An 11,769-nucleotide genomic window follows, 5' to 3' on the forward strand; every position below is an offset into this window, starting at 1 on the left:
TTTTTTTTTTGATTTTTCAAGACAGGGTTTCTCCGTAGCTTTTGGTTCCTGTCCTGGAACAAGCTCTTCTAGACCAGGCTTGCCTCAAACTCACAGAGATCTGCCTGCCTCTGCCTCCTGAATGCTGGGATTAAAGGCGTGCACCATCACCGCCCAGCTTTAAACTTTTCTGAAGAAAAAGACAGCAACTATATTTTTAAGAAAAAACACAACACTCACCAGAAAGGGGAAAAAGACTTTAATTTGCAATCAAAGAAGAATCATCATGTATGCAACAGAGATTTAGACCATCCAAGTATCAAGTTTCAACATGTTGACTGTTAGGGATGTTTCTAGTTGGAGAATAGCAGCAGTCATGAATGAGAAGCTTCTCAAACATATCTATGGGGATGTCCAGTAGGTTGGAGACAGCATAGAATGTAATCTGCAGGTTCAGATGCTGTTTGACAGCATCCTTAGTGTTTGGCTGTAGGATAGTATACTGTTAACTCAATCCACCCACAAAGCCTTTATGTGATAGATCCATGGATATATGGTCCGAAACAGGGATGTAGCAATGAATGACAAAAAAGGGAGAGAAAGGGTAATTTGTCTCTGGATCTGTACTATCCCAGCTGTCCACATCCAGGAAGCTCATTTGACCTCATGGCATCTTTAACATAGGTGTGCTCTGCCCATGTTATGCTGAATTTCATTTTGAAACCCCTATGGTTAGAAATGGCTACTGTTAATTAGTCTGAGAATGAAGTAACTGCAGAGATGAAAAATGTTTCCCTTTGTTTTTAAAGAACTTATTTCACTTTAATTAAATTTTTCATCTTTTAGTACATTCAATAATAATATGAAAATGAAACAGTTTTGTATTTTTAGATGTACAGAAAACTGAACAAGACATTTCAGAAAATAAATGAGGTTCATAATTATGAATTCAATGCATACTTCTATAGCATTTTATACATAATTTTAATTTGTTTTGATCTAGGAATTTTATATTAACTGATAAATCCTTAACATAAGCATAGAGACACTTATTCATTATTTTTATATTCTTTTTAAATAGGGAAAGAGAAAAAACTTTCTATTCTCTTTGCTTTCTTCTTTTCAACGGGCTGTTTTTCTTTCTCATTTTATTGCAGCGGGCATTCCAGTACCTATTTACTTTGGTGCCTTGGTAGACAGAACTTGTTTACACTGGGGAACTCGGAAATGTGGGAAGGCAGGGGCTTGCAGGATTCATGATACAAATAACTTCAGGTAATAATAATTTTGTGACATACGATTTTAGTACAAAAATTTTCTATTCATATGTAACATTTCGAGTGGTAAGGTGATATTTGATTCATTTTTAGAATACATTTGAATAGTATAACTTCCTTATTTATGTATTTTAATATATGTGTTAGTTTTTTTTATCATCAGAACAAATGCTGCCAAACAAATTTAAAAGATTTATTTGGTTTGTGGATTGGTGCATATAAATGTGAGTGGGCTTCTTAACCTAACCCTTTTAAGTACTTTCAAAAGAGAACAGGCTGTAGACATGGATACTCTGAAGCAGTAGAGAGGAAGCTGCATCTTCAGGTGTGCCAGCAGGGCAAAATACCAGTAATAAACAGGACAGCAATATCTAGAGACCAGGGACCATGAAACAGTAGGTTGGAACAAATCTCTCAGCTTTTACCACCCTATACCTATGGACTCTTCCCTTTTGCAAGGGACAGGATAACAGTCCCAGCACATTCAAGCATCAAGGATCCTGACATTCTAGCCTCTGGAAAATTCACAACCCTCTCATTATTGCACCCTTATATACTAAGAACCCCAAATGTGTGTGCTGGCCTTGCAGTTTAATAGAACATGTCAGGTGCCTTAGCCAGGGGCTATCTTGAGAAGGGACCTACCTGCTACCTGAATTTGACTAATGGTCTCATCTCTGAAAACTTAGAGATACTCCACTGCACTTAGTGTTTGGCTGTCTCATGAACAAAATGTGGCTCAGTAGAGGAGTATGCCTCAAGCCAGATGTCCAAAGCATGAGGATGTTGCCACACATAGAAATAACTGAAACCATTACCATCAAGATCCACCAGACCAGGAAACCTGTCCTCTGAGATCTAGGTGCATCCAGTTGTGCTCTTTTATGCTATGGCTTTCAACTACATGCAGTACCTGCATGGTTCTCATCACTCTAAGTGCTATGCAGGCACCTGCCATTAAGAGTATAGTGAAATAGTTGTGGGTTCACTGCTGCCTCATTTCCAGAGGTTATTCTAGGCTGATCTTGAACCAGACTTAGTTTGTTACCTTGCTGATTTTAGAGGGCAGCATTTCTAAGAAAGCCCACAGAGAAGCTTTGCTTGCTACAGACTGCACTGGGCTCCTTCTTGCTAGAAAAAAAAAGCTATAGATAATTAGATAATATTCATTCATTTATGTTGGGATGAGCAATATACTGAAATTCTGGGAAGAAAAGTGCTGACCTGTCCTCAAACATGTCTGTTCTGACCAGCAGACATGCCATTCCCAGGCTTGTGTATCCATAGTTAACAGTGTGGAAGATCTTAATTACATCTTTTAGTGTATCTGTGTAGATTAAAGTTCTATTTGCCTTAGTATCCCATAATACTGGCATGTAACCTAGATTTGTGAACTAAATTGACCCCTTCTTTCTTTTAGTTGATTTTTCTTAGGGTCTTTTATAAAAGTGAAAAAACATAAACTGATAATTTTTAAGCTATTATTCCTTTAGAAAAATATTTCTGAATTGTTATATTTGAAGTCTTAGGCATCTACACATATATCCTATTCTTATGTTTTAACACTGTAAAAGTAAGTAAGATTAATTTCTCTATCCTTTCATGGTCTTGGGTATCCTGTGTAAGGAATGATCCTGTCCCATGACTCTATTCACAGGTCAATAAAATCCATACAGGCTTTCACTGAATGTTGTAATAAGAGCAGCAGGGCTGCGTCCCCGGCACCTGGCCACCTGCACTGCTAGCTTTATACCCGAAATAATTACATGGAAACTGTATACATTTAAACACTGCCTGGCCCATTAGTTCCAGCCTCTTATTGGCTAACTCTTACATATTGATCTAACCCATTTCTAATCATCTGTGTAGCCCATGAGATGGCTTACCAGGGAAGATCTTAGCCTGCATCTGTCTGGAGTGGGAGAATCATGGTGACTCACTGACTCAGCTTCTTTCTCCAAGCATTCTGTTCTGTTTACTCCACCCACCTAAGGGTTGGCCTATCAAACAGGTATAGGCATTTCTTTATTAAGTAGCCAATGAAAGCAACAGATTAGAAAGAAATCACTCCCACATCAACTGAAACTTCCTTCTCAGGAGATTCTAGATTGTAGTAAGTTGACAACAGTAACCATCACACCAGATTTTCCTACAAATATGTTGATAACATGAAAGAATGCTTTCATAGTTATTTAGAAATGTACATATAAAAATACCTAGTCTCCATACACATGAAATCCATAAATCTTAAGGCATATTTTATCAAATTTATAAAGAGAGATAATTATGATAGTATAAAAGATATTCTCTGAAACGGTGAAAAGAAAAATTATCTATTTATTTTAGCCTTTATTGTTTTCATGCTTAAACTGCACAAGTTCAGCAAATGAAAAGAATTTGTGGCTAAACATATAGCTCAGGGATTAAGATCACATATTGCTCTAGCAGAGAACATGAGTTCAATTCCCCTTACTGACATTATCAGCTCAAAAATTTTTGTTACTATAATTGAAAGACATCCACGATTCCTTGAATAATGTACACAGAAAGACCCAACACATACATATAGTAAAAAAAAGAAATTGATCTTTATACATGCAAAATTATGCATGAAAATTAACAATTTAAAGCTATTACTATCTAAAGTAACTATTAGGATTTATTTTGGATATACAAAAAATTGCATGTCACAAAAATCTATTGGTATAACACACAAATTCTTAGTAGGAGAGAAATCTTGAAAATTCACTTTATTGTGTTTTATTCATGTGTTATCAAACTCTGAGCAAACAAGACAGAAGATCCCCTTAAACTGACAGGAATATTATTGTCTCAATATTTAAGAAAACAGGTAATAATGGCAGGGGAAGCATAGTGACTTAGTGTGATGTAATTGCAGACAGTGTTTGGCTAGGAGGCTAGTTGTGTTACTTGCTCTGACAGGAAATGTTGAGAGCTACAATCCAAGTGCATGGTATAAGGAACTTCATCCTTATAAAAACATTCTCATAGCACACCAAGAGAGGTCTTTCTATAATGATCCTAAATCCAGTCAAGTTGACAAAGGAAACTAGGAATCACCAAACTTAAGAAATACATTCAAACTATTATGTTTGATTTTTTTGACATTTTAACAAAAAGTATTAATAACTTATCAAAGTAACTTATAGTAAGTACATGGACAAAATAATAACCTGATGTTTTAATTTGAAGAATAAATTATTGGTAAGAGTTTACAAAATTAGATTTCACTGATCATGTTAAGATTTAATACAGATTATTTATTTTCTACAGAAACATTTTCCTCGGGTTGCCAGCAGCATTAAGAGGATCAAGCTTCCTCCCAGCAATCTGCATTCTAATACTTTTGAGGAAGTTCCAACTTCCTGAGGAAACTGAGTCTTCAGAGACTGAACTTGCTGAGATGAAGCTCACAGAGAAGGAAAGCGAGTGCATGGATGTGCACAGAAGTCCTGAGTCTGAGAATGACAGAGAACTGAAAACGAGGCTGTAATAAAATTTCTGTTGATCTATGCAAGTGCATAGACAGTGTGCATTTGCTTCTTTTGAATTATGGGAAGATCTATGGGAGCTCTTTTCTTATCCTTGACCCCAAAAGTTATTTTTAAACATGATAAAAATATTTACTGATATTTCAGAAGCATTAGAATGGCACTTAACGTTTTCCCAGGAAAGAATATAGTGACCCCACCACAATGAACTTTAGAGCTGCCTTCATTGTCAAACATCATTTTCTCTTTTAACTAAATCAGAACAAGTGAACCTTTCTTACCTGTCTGCAAAAAGCTTTAAGACCTTTCCATGATGAAACACTACTTAATTTCATGGAATTATGCTTTGATGTTACATTTATTTAGAGTGAAACATTTTCATCTTGGTTTTGTTACATTGAATTCATTTGTTTAAATTATCCTTTCTATATGCAAGATATTGCCATACTTCTTTAACTAGTTAGAAGTTCTTAATTCTCTTTTTTATTCTAGGTATGATGCTTCAAAATTAGACTTCTTATTAAATGCCATCTGTTGCTTTCAATCTCCTGTTTTATTACTCATGTCATACATTTCATTACTTAGAGCACTGAAAATTTTAATCATGTTTTTAAAAATTATGAAGCATAGATCTTTGGAACTTTTTTTCCTTAGGAATTCAAAGATGGTCATAAAACTCACTCTTAAAAGCTCTTTAAAGAAGGAAGTGCATCATTGAGCTGAATGGTGAGAGTTAAAAGCATTGCCTACTTTCAGTTAAATCTCTGCTTTGTACTTTGGTTGAGGAAGTGACATATCAACTTCCTGCTCCACTCATCATCCCTGTTGCTCCCTGTTATGCCTCTTTGATTTGATGGACTTTCATTCCTCTACTATCATAAGAAAAAAACATTCTCTTTCATCTATCAGTTGTTTTGTGGTATTTTATTATAGCAGCAAAAAGTAATTAATACAGAAATTATCTTATTTTGTGTTTGGTAAAGAATGAAGAGATTTTAAGGAACAACAAACCCCTCTGTTATTTCAGAGGAGGACTATTTGTTTCTGCTCATCATATTTCTTCCTTGGTAATGCAACTCATTCATATAATGATCACATAAATCCGTAAAGATAGGAGGATGAAGGAAGGTAATGTGTGAAACAATCCCACACCAGTTTGGATTTATTATTAAAAAGGTTATTTATTTGAAGGAAAAAAAAACTTACAGAACGCCATTCTAGATATCTGACCTGGTGGCTGGCTTCATGATGTCTGTCCCAAAGAGGAGAGGCATGACGATGGCCTCACTACCCTGTTCCTCCCAGCATTCCGTTTTGTGTAATCCACACACCTAAGGGCTGGCCTATCAAATGGCCAAGGCAGTTTCTTTATTAACCAATGAAATCAACACAAAACAGAAGACCCTCCAACATCAACATGGAGGCATGGTGGTTGTATTTGAAAGATACTCTCTTGTTTCCTTTTCTGATTCTACTTACTCAGGACTATGTATCCAATGTGTACATCTGAGAAAACACAGGTGACAAGATATAGTCAATGGTTAAAACAATCTTTGTCACTATATTCAGAATACCTGCAAATATTTCAAAGCCATAGCCAGTTGATATCCTTTCATTTCTAGGAGTGGTGGTGATCAAAGATATATATATATATATATATATCCTTTTGATGTGTTAGTATTTGGCCTAAAGATTTAAAGTACAGTTAACTGATTCTTTTACATGTCTGAAAGTTTAGATTTGTGATCTTTGTATGATTTCTTATAAGATTGTCTTTCATGATAAGTAAAAACGTGATTGCTCCTTTCTTTATAATAGCAAAACACAATCTGCCAGTATAAGAATATCTTGCTTGCTTAAACACTGTTCATCTATATCAAGTTGCTTCAGTATGAATGTGTGTGGGTTCTTGAAACAGCTTGCTATCAGTCTAATACATAAAATTTTTAATCATATAAGGGATATGAAAAGCATGCTGGTTTTTAGTTGAATTATTTGTAATCCTTCACTTGAAAAACAGTATGTAACCACATTATAACTTTTATAGTGCCTGAAAGATTTTGCATGGATATATATAAGCTAAAAAAGAAAGAATATAGAGTTAAAATGAGTTGGAAGGAAAACATCAAGAATGAGAGAGTTAACATCAGTTAGAAAGAAAACATCAAGAATGAGAGACTTAGATAGAACTAGAAGATAAATATCAAGAATAAAGTTAGAGTTATATGGATAACCTCAAGTATAAGAGAATAAGAAGAATAAAGATAGAGTTAGAAAGAAACCATCATGAATAAAAGAAGGACTAGAGAATGTAGAAGATGAATAAAGAAAAGAGCTGAGAGAAGTCATCCAGAGATTATGTAAGTTACTTTTCCCTTTCCCACCACCTCAGATATTAAAAAGTCCAGAAACATGTGTGAGTGTTTATATGTGTGTGTGTGCGTGCGTGTGTGTAAAATTCAATCATATTTTGTATTTATGGGTGTTTGTCCTGTGTGTATTTGTATACCAGAGGGATGCATTTTCATAAGAGACTAGAAAAGGACGTTGGATCCTTTGGAACTATGGTTATACCTGGTTCTGAGATACTTATGTCGCTGCTGGGAATTGAATTGATGCCTGAACTGCTGAGACGTCTTTCCAATCCCTAATTTTATATTTATAGTTGTAAAATATTTCAAAATATTTCTTGTGTCACAAAGAGATGTTTTGGCTATAATTATAGATATATCTTTGTTGATTATTTTCTTAAGGTTGATCAGTAGCAAAGAATTACAATGAACTAGGTAAGTTATTTTCATTTAATAAATGTTGAAATATATTTCTTATACAAACAATAAATTTATACATTATCAACAACAAAAAAGATAAAAAAGAATTGACTTCTGCTGGTGAATCCAGGGAAGCCTGTCTAAAGAGATATTAAAGATTTATTATTATATACTCACTGATACACAAGATAGATAGCCACCATAGTCAATGGAAGCAGTAGTGTTATGTCCAACCACCAAATGGACAGAGTGTGAATGCCTTCCTCTTTCCTTATAAGAGGTTCCATCTGCAGACAAGAAGCCATGCCCAAGGTCACTATTCCTAATCTCTTCTCAGAATGTATATCAACATTTTTCTTTTTGTCTAAATAAAAAGGTTCTAATCCTAACATAAAACTGTTTACAATAACAACAATTATCAATTATTTCCAGGAGAAATAATGGGTAATAACATACACAAAAATGGAACTGCAACCAACAAGAACAATCTCAAACAGGAAACACATAATATATGTCCAGGCTATAGATAATTGACATTACAGAGATTACTCCAATTGCTGTCCTATCCTGAGGAATGTAAGTCTTGTACCTAATATACCTAGCTAAGATAAGAGAGAATAATAACTCTGACCATGTAGTATACGACCACATCAGAGACTTAAGAAGGGAAATATTAATTTCGTAAGCAGAGAGTGAAAGCAAGAGACTTTTAAAATGCAAAAAAAAAATGTCTAAAACTGTTGGTTACTTGGACAGTCATCAAAATTCTCTCTGCAATGTTGGGGCAAACAACTTGTCAAGTTGCATCATATCATGCCCGCAATATTTCTACACTAGCAGTGTAATGACAACCTTTTCATAAAGGGACTTTAGATAGATTAGTATTGGAAGGCATTTTGAACAGCAGACACTCCTAGAAATTATAGTTCTTGGTTAATGAATAAAGAATCTGGCTTGGACTATGATTGGGCAGAGTACAGCTCAGCAGGCAAAACTAAACAATACTGAGAGAAAGAAGGCAGATTCGTGAGAAGCTGTGGAGCTGTCAGAGGAGAAAGATATGAGCTGCTAACTGGAACCTTGCTGGTAGGCCACAAACCTCATTGTAAAATATGAAATAATGGAAATGAGTTAATTTAAGATATATGAGTAAGTCAGACATATGCTTAGAATATTGGCCAAACAGTATTGCAAATAATATTGTTTCTGTGTGATTATTTCAAGTCAGGGCAGTATGGAAACAAACAAGTGACCTCCAATAACATATTTGGTCTTGGGACAATGATAGAAAACCTATAAAGGAGACTTTTTAATGGTTCAGTGGGTAAAAATCAGTTGTTGCCATGGACATTTACCTGAATCACAGCCCTAAAACCCATGAGGTGGAAGAACAATACTGACTCTTGCCAGATTTCCTCTGACCTATGCATGTATGCATAGCACATATTCAACATGCACACACACACACACACACACACACACACACAAAATAAATAAGTCTAATGAATTTTTTTCAAAAACCATAAAGAGAACTTTTAGTACAATGACTCTAAATGGCATATAAAAAGTTTGTCATGTATTTGCTATTAAATTAATGTTAAATCAGATTTTAATGATCAGAGTTTTGGTTGTATCAAAATAAAAAAAAAATATGAAACAAGTCTGGTACCTAAAAACAGTTTAAATAGAGCTCTATAAAAATTCTGTATTCACAAAGTTATCTGTGCTGGATAGTTTTATGTAAACAGGCATAAAGACAAGCAATAAGCTAGACAGTGAATATATGCATCTGCTAGAAGAACAGGAATTTTAGTTTTTAATGTGTGTGTTGGAGAGCTCTAGTAGGCCTCTGTTTTCAAGTATTAGGGCTTCCAAAAGGAGATTGTAATTGGACCAATGCTATCAATTCCTTTTGATCTCTCTAAACACTTCTTAAACTTTGCCATTTCAAAAGAGCTAGATTCACTGAGTCCACTAATTAATTTTTTACTTTCAACTTTGTGCCTTTTAAGATTAGGGGCTAGTGGGTCATTGGTTTGTGGTAGCTTTCAAGGGAATTCACAGTTTGGATTTTGAACTTCAAATATGTGGGTGATGATGCATTGAGATGAGACTGTTGATTCAGCTGTTTGAATGTTTTGTAATTAAATACAGGGAAAGATGCCAGAATGACAAAATTAATCAACAGTCCTCACATACATATCATGCCTTCATGATATGTATGTCACTTATTATATGAACTCAGATGCCTTAGGGTCTACTTATTATGTTAACAACAGAGAAAATCATCACCAGGGAGACCTGAGTACAAATGCTCCACAAATTAGTAATGTATTAAAGGATCTCGAAACTGTGGCAATTGCAAAATGGACGGCAGAGATATTTATCCCCTGTGTGATGCAAAGTGGAATTCTGGAGGATGGGTACACTTTGGTAATGATGTTCTAACAACAGAACACATTTTCCAGAAGAAAGGCAGCTCTGGTGATGTGTTTAACAATACAGCACATGCTCCTATGCTGCAAGAAGCTCTAAGATGGGAAGCTGGGCAACTGCTTAAAGAGCAGTATGCTTGCCATGAAAGTATAAGGATCTGAGTTCAGACCCCAAAACCCAAGTATAGCTGGAAGCATCTGAAATCCTATTATTCCCACAAATAAATGGGAGGCAGAGCCAGAAGAAACCTGGAAAGCTCAAAAGACAGTTGCCCTCAGAAAGGAGCAGCAAAGAGAAGGATCCCTGTCTCAGTCAAATGAAAGGTGAGGAACAATACTTGAGGTTTTCTTCTGATATCCATATGTGTATCTGTATAAATGGGTATGTGCATTTGCATGCATGCATATTTCTGTGCAAACACACACATGTGTGTGCACCCCTCACATGTACATACACACATTCACACATGCACATACACCACACATATATACACCCACACATGTACATGTGCTCACACACACTTGGACATGTGCATATCACACACAAATACAAAACCAAAGAAGAAGAATAGACCTCAGCAAAAAGTCATATGAACATTTTTGATTGAGTTACTGCCACTTCTTGTCATTTTGGCATCCCTTGCTAGACTTCCAGAGATTTGACGGCTGTCTATTGTGGGTTCTAGGGTCCATTGTTCCCAGTGTCCTCTACCCAATGAGCAAGTGCTGCTAACAGAAGCTCTCTAGTTCCTTTTCCATTTTTAACTAGAAAAATCTTCAATGATACTTATAGAAACAAAATAGAAATTAACATAGGATTAAAAAAATACTCTGTTGTAAACTCATTCAGAAGATTCTGGCATAAGTCTTATACAAAGGCACATGCACCTAAAGGGGTCAACTGGCTGCAATTGGAAAAAGTCTACAAGGATAAATAGTAACTTTACCATAGGCATGAGAATATTTCTCATTAATCTTTTCCCTCTGACCTTGATTGCATCTTGGCAATAGCTACCCTTTAACACTTAATGATATGTCTTTCCCTTAGCTTCTGAGACCTCTTGAAAGTAGCACAAGATTCATCTTCATCTTCATCTTCAGAACCCTAATACCTACAACTGTGCTGGGAATTTAGTAAAGCCTTAATAAACATTTGTGGAGTGAATGAATAATATTCCCTGCCATTGACAGGGTGACTATATAATTCCAGCCCCAAGTCAGGGTGTCGATGTGGGATATACAATTAATTGTTCATAACAGTCTTGCATGATAGACATAAATATTCCTGTGCTTCAATATAAACAGGAAATAATTTCATATAGGCAAGTCAACACATCTGGGATTAAAGTCACAATGTTGTCTCCCACCTGACACTCTTCAGATGTCTCCTCCTGTTTTAGATATGAGTGAGAAAATGCAAACATAAATGTATTAGTGGAAAACTCTGCAGTTTTGCTGTATTTTCAGATATGAGGGGTACATGAAAAGAGGTAAACTCTTTTTTTAAATGAGAAGAAAAAGTTCATCTATTTTCTTCCACAAGATTAAGATATCTATTTTTGTTCCTAAACTCTGCCTGTGTAGATTAAAAAGGTGAATAATTGAGACTATATAAAATTAAATGTCCATTGCATTGCTCTCTGAGGAAAACCATATTGGATAGTGAGCAGAATAGGCAAGCTTTTTTCAGCAACTGCAGCAACTGCAGAGAATGCTTCAATCTAGACTGGGTACAGTTCAGGATTCAGTGGAGATCAGTGGGGACTCACAGACAAGGGGGGTGGAGGGGTGCCAT

The 11,769-nt window shown here is 35.4% G+C and overlaps 2 protein-coding genes across 6 annotated transcripts in view; both read left to right on the forward strand.

The window, feature by feature from the left end:
* LOC126497311 (solute carrier organic anion transporter family member 1A5-like) overlaps positions 1-4,799 on the forward strand; it is a 69,110-nt gene extending 64,311 nt beyond the window's left edge. For all 5 annotated transcript variants that reach the window (XM_050135257.1, XM_050135256.1, XM_050135259.1 and 2 more), the window contains 2 exons: positions 1,137-1,254; positions 4,551-4,799. In XM_050135257.1, coding sequence (XP_049991214.1) covers positions 1,137-1,254; positions 4,551-4,770 — 338 coding nt within the window. In that variant the 3' untranslated portion in view covers positions 4,771-4,799. The remainder of the gene's footprint in view (positions 1-1,136; positions 1,255-4,550) is intronic.
* Positions 1-11,769, forward strand: part of LOC126497335 (solute carrier organic anion transporter family member 1A5-like) — a 185,723-nt gene that overhangs the window by 64,413 nt on the left and 109,541 nt on the right.

The sequence above is a fragment of the Alexandromys fortis genome, unplaced genomic scaffold, assembly GCF_014885135.2.
Source record: "Alexandromys fortis isolate MF-2015 unplaced genomic scaffold, M_Fortis_MF-2015_v1.1 scaffold_21, whole genome shotgun sequence".
Lineage (NCBI taxonomy): Eukaryota > Metazoa > Chordata > Mammalia > Rodentia > Cricetidae > Alexandromys > Alexandromys fortis.